The sequence below is a fragment of the Poecile atricapillus genome, chromosome 5, assembly GCF_030490865.1.
Source record: "Poecile atricapillus isolate bPoeAtr1 chromosome 5, bPoeAtr1.hap1, whole genome shotgun sequence".
Classification (NCBI taxonomy): Eukaryota; Metazoa; Chordata; class Aves; order Passeriformes; family Paridae; genus Poecile; species Poecile atricapillus.
The window spans coordinates 23094333-23106886 of record NC_081253.1 but is presented as its reverse complement, the minus strand read 5'-3'; the positions used below and the strand labels follow the sequence as shown (position 1 = coordinate 23106886).

The following is a 12554-nucleotide window of genomic DNA, read 5'->3' as shown; positions in this document are numbered from 1 at the left end:
TGTGGCTGTAATAACGACCCAGGACAGGGAGAGATAAAAGCTCTTTAACTGCCTCAAGGTTAATCTGTACTTTCCAAAAGTAATAAATTGCTAAAAAAGTTTTTTTTTTTTTTGTTTCTTTCTAAATTTGTGGCAAAAGGAGGAAATAAATGTGCAGTGTGACCCTATTGATGCATCTTGGGGTCTCCACCTCCATATGACTTTCAAAGGCATCCAGCATATCTATGATGATACTTATGAGCTCATTTTCTCAAAGGAAGTTCTGAGGCAACACAGAAAGTGCCACAAAGTCCTCTTTGGTAGCTGTCAAATTACAAGAGGCAGGTTATCATCAGTACCCACTGTGGTTTATGTTATGATGGAATTGAAATGTAAAATACTCAGTTCCTTAATAGAAGAATATTTTTTTTTTAGCAGACTAAATTTTTACATATATCTATAATTTTTTTTTCTGAACTTCAGTCTTTCTTACTGGACACTTCCATAACTTTATTTTAATGTTAAAAACTGTCAGTCTTGACAGCCCTGTTGAGGACTGTCTCGTGCATTGTCTTTTTTAAAAGAAAAAAATTTGTGACAATATTGTAACAGTATTTTCTCTCTTGCTCCATTGTGTTGGTGCTCCTGCCATGGGGCAAGCTTATTCTGGTCATCACTGTTTAGTTTTAGAAATAACACTGTTCTTATCTCCAAAGGGATCTAAGTGTGTGACATAGGCCATTAGCAAAGCAATTTGTTAATATTTATTGAACATTTGCATTTTCAAACTCCCCACTTACTTAACAGAAATGAATTATTTCCTAAAGCTAAAATTTAAGACTGCTGCTTCTTTTTTTTTTTTTTTTTTTAATCAGTGTAAAGTATCACCTTTTACTCAGAACTTCTCTTTCAGCAAATAGGAACAGGCTTAAATGCTGATTTCAGCAGTAGCTAGAATGGTGATTTTTTTTTAGCCACTTCCTGTAAAGATGCAATACTGATGGTTCTGAGTGAACACCAGATTGTGTCCTGTTCTGAGTTTTGTTAAAGATGTTTATTATGAGTATGTTCTAAAGCCCAGTTTTCTCAGCAGGAAGATTCCTCGTGACTTTAGTGTTTGCTGACACCAAAAACCCTGTATGTTAGTATTTTAAATTTAAAGAATCCTTCTGCCCTTACCAGCTCTAAGTGAGGCCATAACATGAAGTTTTTGGAATTAGTCAATTGATATACAAGGTGTAAAGAACTCAGAAATAAAATGTGCTTTTGCAGAACCATTACGTAATATCCTCACCATGCTGATAAGATGAGCGTGGGCCTAGTGATTAATGAAAAATTAACAGCCATTAATGCTTGAAGCACCATTAGTAATGAACAAATGGTTTTCAGGTTACATTTAAGTCAGAATATTTGAGACATACTGTATGCCACTGATTATAAAGTCTAAGAATAATCTAGTCTATTCTACAACAGCTTGAACTGCAGATAGTAATTCATTATAATGCAGTTTTTTTATCCCCCAGTGTCAATTTTGGTTTGAAGATGTGAGCGCAACAGTGATTAGAGTTGGCAACTACTCTGCAGAATGCAAAACCAGAGAAGCAATAGAAAGTCTCTATAAGCAATTCAATAAGTTTATTGAACCTGCAGTGCCTCAACAAGAAGAAAAAATCCAGCAGATGATGGACCTTGCTAGACGGTTATATGGTGAGGAGATATCTGGTAACGTTCTGTGAGGACAAAATGCAGTAACTCGGGATGGAAGTAAGCAGACTCCCAGACTTGTTAATTTAAGAAGAAAATCCAATGAATTTTAAAAAATAAATGTTGTTTTGAGGTATTGACTAGAAGAGGTGAAGGATTTCAGAGCAAATATTTACAAAAAGTAAAAACATTAAAATACTCAGCAGTCTGGTATTTACTTACTTTTCTGTATACAGCCTGAGTTCACCTTGAAATCAAAATGTCCTTGCAATATTCATGAGCTTGGAGTTAAGATTTCATGGCTTAAGCTCTCTCCTAACAGGCAAGCCTTTGAAGCCAGAGCATATTATAATTATATACCTCAGTGCTGAATTAATTTTTTACATTATAACTGTGAATAAATAACTGTTAGGATTTGATTGCCAAATTTTTATTAGCAAATAATGTAGGCAACTATTTAGATACTGTATTTGCAATTGTATTGATTTGGAATGTTGTTGACCAAAAAACACAGACGTCAAAAAATTGAGTATTTTGCTTCTTTCTTTTCCTACTTGTAATTTTTATATACTTTTAAAAGTTATTTTGTCCAAAGATAAAGTGACAATCCAAATGTGCAGGGATTTTGTAGCCTATTTAAGTAGTAAAACTAAAAATATTCAGCAGTCAAACTAGGCTTTTAAATTCCTCTTAATTTAATATGGAAAGGATATTTAGAGAGTACAGATAATTTCTTTATTCTTCTCCTTTTTTATTTTTTATGCCTTCTCAATATTTTAAACATTCTTATTGGCAGGAAAGGAGATGACAGAGCAGATTCTTGACAACAGCTGGTTAGGAACACCCGGAGAAAGAAGCTGCTTGGTGTCCTTTAAGTCATTACATGGGAAAAAGCTTCTCCATCCTGCCTTTGTTTTGTATTTATTATAACAGGGATTTAAGTGCCTCCTGTTTGTATGATGTGGCAACGAGTTTAGGGGACACTTCATTAGGTCAGCATCTTTTAAAGCAGTGTTACTAACCAGAGAGAAGAGCTGTAGAAGCTATGAGGACTCATCTCAAGTAAGCTAGTAGAAGCTGGGAAAACACGTTACTAGGAATGACAGAACTCCTCCAGCTAAACAAAACACAGAAAAATGTGTTAATTGTAGTTTCTTGGGGTAACAAATTACTCAGGTTGTTGCATGTCTGTTTGAGGCATTCTGTTCTATTTTTGTGCCGTTTTGCCTTTTGTAGGTATTGAAGAAGGAAAGAAGTATGTTGAAAAAACTGTATCAAAGTATGAAGAAATCATGAATTCTGTTGATGGGTTGTGTAGATCTCTGAGAGAACTTAAGGAGATAAAGGTACATTTTTGCAGCTGGAGAATGTATTGCATCTGCATTGATTTATTTTGCTTAGTGTCTGAGTCAGTGCTTTTAATAGCTGAGCATCATCTGTGGTAGCATGAATTACTTCTTAATTGTTCACTTTTCTGTTACTTTAGGTAATGATTGTAATGAATCAATGAAGTGCTGCTTGTTTGGGCACTAAATATTTCTTCTAGGTTTCTTTTTCTTTGCATCTTTCAGAACTATTATACCTTTCAAGAAACCTTTAGGAGGAAATGTCAAATTTCCTCTAAGTATCTAGACAAATACTTTTTTTTTTTTCATACTTCTTCTTCCTTTGATATTGTTATATAGGTAACTGCCAGAGCTACAAAATGCCAACCAACCTTGATTGGCTCCCTCTTGGAAAAGACATCCTGAAAAACAAGTTGTGTTGAAGCCAAAGTAATTTGAGTTAGAAAAGCCTTGTTTTTACATAAATATTTAAGAGAATGGCATTTTTAGTTTCATGTTCTGATAAACTGCTGTAGGTGTAATTAAATGTAACATATTAACTGAGGAGGAATTATGGAAGACAAGTGATAGGAGTAGATAATTAAGACTCCTTATTTCACCCTCCTCCATTCTCAAAGTAATATCTGAGAAATCTCCTGCATGCAGCAGCAGTTGATGAGTTAATTCTTCAGTGAAAGTGAAAAAATTAAGAGGCTTAAATACCCTGCTTTTGTTGGTACCAAATCTTATTTCACTTTTCTTTGATGGAATGATACTATAAAATTGACACTCAAATTGTCCATTAATACACATTAAAGTAGATACCAAAAATATAAATGAATTCCTAAGGTCATTAGGTGAATGGAAAGGTTTTCTCTTGCACTGTGACCATATAGAAACCTCAGCATAAGTGCCCATTCTCCTCCCCATTCCTGTATTTCATAAACACTATGGTGTGCAGGGACAGCAGTCCCAGGTTCTGTCAGAAGAGAACTTGAACCTTTCATCTTTTCTAGAGCAACATTGCATGATCTTTTCACGACAAGTGGAATTTCAAACTAATTTTACTACCTTATTTTGACTAATTTCCATAAAATTATTGAATGCTTTTTACAATATAGTTCTGCAACTATTTTAAATAGAAAGTTGAGGTTTTTTGGCATTATGTGGTATTCTGAGATTTAAAAAATAATATTCTTATTGAACATTTCCAGAATATATCAATAGTCAATGTCTGTATCTTATGAAGAATAAATAATTCAGCAAACTATCTACCCAGACATGTGCCATCAGTATGGAATGTCATGAGTATAAATTGAGTTTCACTTCCTGTTATTTTTAAGGCATGACAAATTAAAGGGAAATGTATTGCATAATCTTTCCTAATTTTGAATGGCTGCTGAATGCCAGAAAAAAAAACATTGATTTTTTTCAAGAGCAAAATTAAAGACTACTTTTTCTTCCTAAAAGGAAAAAAAATAGACTGAAAAGATCACATGGAATTTTTCACTTGTTTATTGCTACAATGGAAAATTAATAATGCAGCACATTTTTATAAGAAACTTGTTTAAGACTGTAACTTTTGGCTGGGCAGCTAAAGATGTGGCAGGCACAGAACTGTAACTATAAAGCTCTTGGCTTTCTTTATCTTGTGTCACTATTATGTTCTTTGAAATCAGTGGAATTCTTCAGTGACAGTTCTGAAGGATTTATCAAGTCTTCATAAAGTACGTTATGGTTGTCCAGTTTTCTGTTATGCTACGTTTTATGCTTAGAGCACATTCTTCCCTTTCCACTTTTAAAAATATTTGATTATAGAGGCTCATAAATGTTTCTTTCCTCCCTAGAACTGTTTTCCTTCAATCCTGATATTTTTTCTGAATTTGTTGTTCTCTTTTTTCTTATAACAGCGTTACTTAATCCTTTATTCCCCCTTACTGAGCCTGTGTATAAATTGGTTAATATTCCTCAGATTCTTGATTAGCTGCTGGAATTCTTCAGTCTTACATACAGAAGAATTATAGTCTTGTATAGTTTCCCTGCCTCAGAAAACATCCTGTCAGCTTCGAAAAATGTTGCCATTGCTTGTCCCAGAATGAATTAATTGAGTTTTGCTGCTTTTTTTTTTTGCCATAAGCAATTTACACCTGTGTTGATGACAGATTTTCACTTTGGTGTTTTCTCTGTTGTACAGAGCACGAGTCAGTGTGTAGCTAACAATTCTTACCTTCGATTGTGTATAAACTTAATTTTCTCTTCACATGGCAGAAAGTTGATTCTTCTGAAGAGTTGATTACTGTTAAAAAAGAAGAAAGAAATGGTCAAGAAGCACGTGAGAGTGTTAAAGAGGTGAAGCAAAAGCAGCAGGTTAGTTGAGTTAATTGGGTTTTTTAATAACTAGAAGTTTTTCTTAAAAGGCTCTGTGCATTGCTAGAAAGGTTCTTGTTTTTCAGTCTTAAAACCTCCATTTGGATAGAAATGATGATTATTTGTTGAATCATTAAGGTCTTAATTGGGAAAAAAAAAGTGGGATTTTAAAACATTTTCCTTTCAGATGGCACCGGGTGAATTGCTTGCAAATTCAGACAGTATTGCTGAGAAGAGAAGTAATACTCTGTGTCCTACAGGCACTAAACAAGTCTGTGTTGCTGATATTAATTTACATTGTGTACTCTCAAGGGAATTCTACTCCTCAATTTGCTGTGTATCAAAAGTGAGGACTATTGTTATATTGATAAGCTTTGATTATATTCTCATTTACAGTATTACCAAAAACCTGACAAAGCAAACACATGGATTCATTTTAAAAACAGTGTGAATACCAGGAAACAGAGAAACAATGATGGAACACAACCTCAGCTGTCCGTAGTTCAGTAGGACACCATGTCAAATATAATTTGCTGTAATATTTGTATGACACTATAGAAGAAATTACAGAACTCACCATCAAATAATCACCTTTATCCTCATCTCAAAACACTTCAGTTCCATTTCAGCTGCCAAGATTCTCTGCATTAGAGATCATAAATAATCCAAAGTAGGGATTGCATCCATGTTGAGGACAATTCACATGACAATTCACAAAGACTGAATATACATTTGGAATGATAAAAATCCAAACAGACAAACATCTTTCATTCATGAGCATACAATAAAAGAATATGAAAGTTTCCAAATAATCATTGAATAAATGAACTCTCAGAAATACAGGCAAAGCAAAGCCAGACCTAGGTTTTATGAGATTAATTACTTTGGCTTAAAGAATATTTCAAAGGCTTGGGATCCTAGATGTAAATGTAAATAGTTTGCTATGTAAAATAATCAGATAAATCAGAGTGGGTGGTAATATATATAAGTCCTTAGGAAGGTAGGATCCATTGGTAACAGATTTGGGTATCTAAAAATTCCATTTTGCAAACAAATAGCATAGACAAATACTGCAAGATATTAAACTGTGATGTTTTGTAGAAATTCAACTAATATCATTCCCTTCAGTTCAATACAAAATGTCCTGTAATCTGTTGATAAGCCAAAATTAAAACGAAATAATTTTTTCACCTCCATTCTGAGTCAGTGGGAGTTTCAGCATTGACTTGGAGCCCAGATTTCTCTCAAAATGTTGTGACTGTTCCAAAGAGCATCCCTCAGGAGAATCACCTCAGCAGATGCCCATAGCTCTATTTTGCTAAGCCACAGCTTTGTCACTCCTCATCAGATTGAGTCTCAGCTGCCAAGGAGAGAAGTCAAGGGTATGCAAAAGAGCAAATATCATATGAGGATTGTGGCTACTATGATGCCTCTACCCTTTTCATCACTCCATACTTTATTTAAAGTAGCAGGTTCATCTCACTAGAGCTTCATATAGTGGGCCAGCAATCTCTAATTTTATCTGTACTCCTGCAAGCTGCTTTCCCAGTATTAATTTGCTTCAAATATAACCCTCTTAAAAGTGTGCTAGACCTTCTCACTGCACATTGATCTTCCTGCTTTTTTGGTCCCATGCTGCCAAAGTCTATCTGGCAGCTTGCTCACAGCTCACCTGTCATTCTTTTCTACAGCATTTCCCCCAGCGTCTTCTTCCATCTCTTCAGGGGTCAGAGTTCATCTGGGGATTCTTGTGGGAAACACTTTTACAGTAAAACTTGAACTTCTTCTTACAACTGAATTGAATTGTTTAGTAAAATAGACACAGTAAAATCCCAACTTTCTTCCAGTCATCTTTTCATAGATCTGGCATGAATCACATTGTTTTGAAATAACAAGTGTAATAACTTGGAAAAACATCTGTATTGAAACTAACATGTCTAAAGGGCCAGGGCACATATGAGCTTCTATTACTTTTGGGTTTTTACAATTTTTTTGCACTAATTGTTAGATTGTATTTAGAGCAGGAAAGCAAAAAGAAATCTGAAAGAAATGTACCACCACACTCTTGTATTGGATGCAGCCAAAGAGACCTGTTTTGGAAAGCAATGAAATTCAGTGTATCACCCCATTTATTTGAGCGGTCAGGTTATAGGTGATAGAAACACTGCTCAGTAGATTACATATTTGTGTTTTGTGCTCAACAATGAGAGAGTAGCTTAAGCAAACATTATACACACACCTTTGCTGTGAGCCTTTACACAAACGAAATCAATCTGAATATATGATTGCATTCATACAAAAATCAAGAGGCAGAGAAGTAATTAACAAAGCACATAACGCCTTTGATGCTTTGTGATTAAAATTAATGCACTTATGCCTCACCCAATTCTCTTTGAAACATGATGAAAGGGATTTTTTTTTTCCTGGATCCAAGTTAACATAAAAATAATTTTTACCTTGCTTTTCTTTTAATATTTGGGAGGATCTTGTAAGAGCCAGGGAAAAAAAAAAAAAAAAAGGAAATATAAAATGTTTGTAAAATGTTACAGAATTGTTGACTTAATTATTTAACTCTTGACCATGATTGACAACTCTTTCTCTCAAAGAAACAAGTCCAGCAACTTGGCTGTTAATATATTTATATGGCTATGTAACTGTGTCCCATTTAATTGTAATTAGGGCACCTACTTCTCCTCCTCCTCCTCCTCTGCCTTCCCCTTGCAAATGTTCATATAAACAGAAGCCACAGGATATCCACAGGTTGCCCTTTGTTTATAGAAAGGTACTTTTGGTTTCATTGTTACTGTTATAATAAATGCTTATACATAGTTATAATAATATTTTCTAGAATCTATTTGAGCAGTTTGAAATTCCAATAAGCTGCTGCAACATTTTTTGACAAATTGTCTTTTGCCCCATTTCTTTCTGCCTCTCAGAATACATTAAGCTTAATTAAAAGAAATATTGTTGCTAGATTTTGCATGACAAGGGGATGTATTAAATTATAACTTTGTTTTTCTTTGTCTTCTTCCCTTTCTCTTCTTTCCCCTGCTAGTTCGAGGAGAGGAATATATTGGCTGATATTTCAGTTATCTGTCCAGCTGGTGAGGATCTTGTTTCACAGGATACAGAGCTGTCATCTTCAGCCAAAGAGGATAGTTTACAGACTGAATTCCTGGCAGAAGAAACCCCCTCTGGAGATGAATATGAGTGTATATCACCTGATGATATCTCTTTGCCACCGCTTTCTGAGACACCAGAATCCAACCTCTTACATTCTGAAACAGAGCTAGATGAGCAGTGCTGTTGTAGTTCTCATAGTCTGCATGTCAGTTCCTATAGCTTGCAAATGCAGAAAACCACTAGAACGGTAAAACTGATGGAAGCATCTGACCTCTTAACAAATTCTGCTTTTGCTGATGCTACAAATAATAGAACGGAAAGTCCATCAGATCACTTTGAAAAGTTTTGTATTTCTTTAACAGATTCTGGTCCAAAAGTCAGAGCAGTATCTCCTTTGACTTGTAGCTCACAAGGAGTATCTGAAACTAGCACCGCTTCCTGCCCTACAAAAGCCAAACCAGTACATAGCATGATGAGTGAAATGTGCAAAACACATTTCCAACACCTTGAACTTCATAAAAGCATGGCAGAAATGCAAGAAAATTTGCATGCCTTGAATAACTGTACTAAACCCCAGGACAGGCTGCATGCTTTGCCTGATGCATTCTCAGGTTTCGTGTTTCAATCAGACACCACCAGAAGCTGTCAGAGGCAGATGGTTACCCGAGAAGAGATTAGAAGTTCTTCAGAAAAGAACAGCATGGCCAGCCTAACTGGACAGGCGCCTAACTTCTCCCAGCTTCTGTCTAACAAAACCGTCATGGAAGGTTCTCCGGTAACTTTGGAAGTAGAAGTAACAGGATTCCCAGAGCCTACACTGACATGGTGGGTAGCTTGCAATGAGAAGTAGTAAATATACCTAGTAGAGAGCCACCACAAACCTCTTATAACCAAATCAATTAATCTGTAGGCTAGAATAAATGGTTTGTATCCTTTCTACTCCACACTTCTGCATGATTTACACCTTCAGAATTCTTTTCAACAATTAACCAACTTGAAATAATCACTATGTACCAAATTTTTTGAATAAGGCAAACATATCCAATGTTTTTAAGCAAAAGCATCATACAGTTTCCATATTTTGGAATATGGTGTTCCCCTTGTTCAATGCCTTCTTAAAATTACTTCACGCTTCAGATTTACCATAAATAAATTCACCTGCATTTTCCCAGGCCCTGGGCACTATGTATGGACAGACACATAGATGTGCATGCACACTGAAATATTTATAGTCACTACATAGATGGGGACACATTTACATGTATGTGAAAGTCAGGTATCAAAAGTAAGGTTATAGGTTAAAAAATCCCATCTAAATATCTACACTAAAAGAATCAGGTTTATATTATATATTGGTGTGCATGGTCTATCTCTTTCCTAATTGCTATGTGTCTCCTTAGATTACTTTATATTGGATTTGTGAGAAATACAGATGATGTAATATAAACATCTGAACTCTAAAAATTCCCTGCCAAACAGAATAGGGAATGAAAGAGGAGCAGGATTTCAAGATTTTTTTTATAGTTCTATATGTTGTGGCATGTATTCCTCCAATTTTACCTCATTTGTCTTTTTCTCTACTTATACTATACCTTAGTCTTCCAAAATGGAGGCCTTTTTTTCAATGTATTAAAATTAAATATGCCTCTTACTGGAAAAAAAAAATTATGTTAATATTATTATTTCACATTTAAAGAATTAAACTGTAAGTTTTTGTTAAACTGAATTTTTTTCAGTGGCACTGAGAAAAATACTGGACACTGCAACCTTGGTGCTATATTCTGTTGGTATCAATAAAGTTACCTTGTTTTAAATATCAGTACTGTACAGATTGAAGAGTATTACTGGTGAAACAAAATATGCATTTTCATGGTAGGAAAGCATTAATTAACTTGAAAATATATACACTATTGATAGATATTCAAAAAGGTAGTGTTCAACTGGAATTATTTTGAAAATTAGAAATTCATGAACACAGAAAAAATGATGGTTTTTAAGTTACAAATTCACTAATAATGTGTATTTTGTACTTGTGTAGAAATTTCCCTGGATATATGTGGAAAAATATTTTCATGTTTGTGTTAGATTAAATGCAGCCTATGCTGAAACTTCATGGGGCAAGGGGAGCCAGAGTTTCTTCTAATTTCCATTTTAAAATCAGGAGTCAATGCCAATACATGGTGACAGATACTCTACTGCTAGAATATGATGCCAGTTCACTGAAATAACTCCTAATGCATTGTTCTATCCTGTTTGATGATGTGACCTAAGTAAATGTTATGTGGGCTGGGGTGGAAAAAGGTTCTGGGCTGTGTTTTATACTGAAGATACAAGTTCAGAAAGTTTATTTGTTGATCCTTTAGAGCCTATCCATGAGCTGGATGTGGACTGACTCAAGACCTTATTAGCAAAAATGTCTCAGTGCAAAACCAAGGCCCCAGATCCTCATGTTTCCTCTCTAATTTTGCTGTGAGAGAGCTGTAACTTGTCTGTTGAAACCACTCTCAGAAACACGTTTTCTACTGTTAAGAATGTATTATCTAGTAATTTGCATTGTTCAACTGTTCACACATATTGACAGACCAAGTTTAAAACTGAGAAATGAGAGCACAGCACTCTATCTGTTACTGTAGTGTTACAGAGATTGTCTGAATTTGCAGTTCTGTGTGGCATGAGGTGATAAAACTCTGACTTGAAAACTGACTCTCTGCTTCAGGTACAAGAAGGGCCAGAAACTGACTGCAGATGAGCGCTTAAAGCTTTTACAAAAGGAGACAAAGCATACTTTGTTCATTCAGAAGGTGTGTGATAAAGATGCTGGCCTCTATGTTGTTCGGGCTAAAAATTTGAACGGCACTATCTCCTCAAGTGCCATTCTTCACGTGCAAGGTAACAGGCCACCTATTGCAAGAATAGACTGGATAATGCTGTGTGTCATCTATATTAGTGTATCACTAATGTACTGGCTATTCACAAAATAAGTACAGTATTGACTGCACCAGACTTAATTATCACATTGTTGAATTTATTTTCTTACACTGCATTTTCACAATATGTACCAAACCACTTTTTATGGCAAAACAGATATATTGCTTGTTTCTTTATTGCCACTGTTATGTGTTTATTCAACTTTGTCATAGAGATGTTGAGATAAAAACTTACTAAGATTTTTCTAGAATCTGAGGCTGAGTTTTGCTTTCTAAAAATGTAGGCATTCCATAGCATTGCAAACAGTTTGAATGGTTGTAGGTTTTAAATGTCGGTATAGAGCCAGGTAGAGTGCTCAGATCACTGTATATTTTGGGATATGTCTTCTCTTGGGATGAGGTGTGGAAGGCATTGGCATTTTTTTTAAACCTAGAATGTATTTTTTTTTTCAGCCACATGTTTGCTTGTATGCTTACAAAATAATTATTTTTAGGAGAAAGCTTCTTAGTAAAGGTATCATAGCATTCATGATTGAACTAACATCGATCAGATTTAAATCTGCCTCAGCCCAGCACATAGCCTCCTCAAAGGGAAGCTGCAGTAGTTCCAACAGAGTTGTGATTGTGCTACAGAACTGACCCAGAACCATCAGGATTTGTCTAAGTGGCATCTAGCATGCAATAGAACAAATGTTTACAAAATAAAACATTGAAACATTCCACTCTGCTTAAACAGATGTCTGTGATACTTTCTCTGCCTTCTTACAAAGTTAAAGATACAAATATTTCTAATAATCCTCTAAATTGTTAGTATAAGACAAGAAAGTTAATAATTTATGAAATGAGCATTTGCATATGTTTAAAATTTTTAACACACTGATTTCAAACAGAATCAACCAAACTGGGGAAATATCCAAAAGTGTATTCAAATTTTAAAAAAAGAAAATTCAGTCAAATAGAATTATCCTTTAAGTTCAAAGCAGTAGATCCAAACCAATATTTTGTACACCTACAGTTTGTATTTTCTTCTTGGCAAAGACAACCACAAATGTATTTTTTTTTATTAAAGTTTTAATTTGTTTAATTATTATGTAACAATGATGTAGCTGTGCCAGTGAAAGACTCAGTT

At 34.7% G+C, this 12554-nt stretch overlaps 1 protein-coding gene across 1 annotated transcript in view; it reads left to right on the top strand.

Annotated features, from left to right (window-relative positions):
- Positions 1-12554, top strand: part of CCDC141 (coiled-coil domain containing 141) — a 61158-nt gene that overhangs the window by 41883 nt on the left and 6721 nt on the right. The window contains exons 21-26 of the mRNA XM_058840443.1: positions 1503-1686; positions 2920-3029; positions 5277-5375; positions 8431-8587; positions 9128-9323; positions 11215-11387. Coding sequence (XP_058696426.1) covers positions 1503-1686; positions 2920-3029; positions 5277-5375; positions 8431-8587; positions 9128-9323; positions 11215-11387 — 919 coding nt within the window. The remainder of the gene's footprint in view (positions 1-1502; positions 1687-2919; positions 3030-5276; positions 5376-8430; positions 8588-9127; positions 9324-11214; positions 11388-12554) is intronic.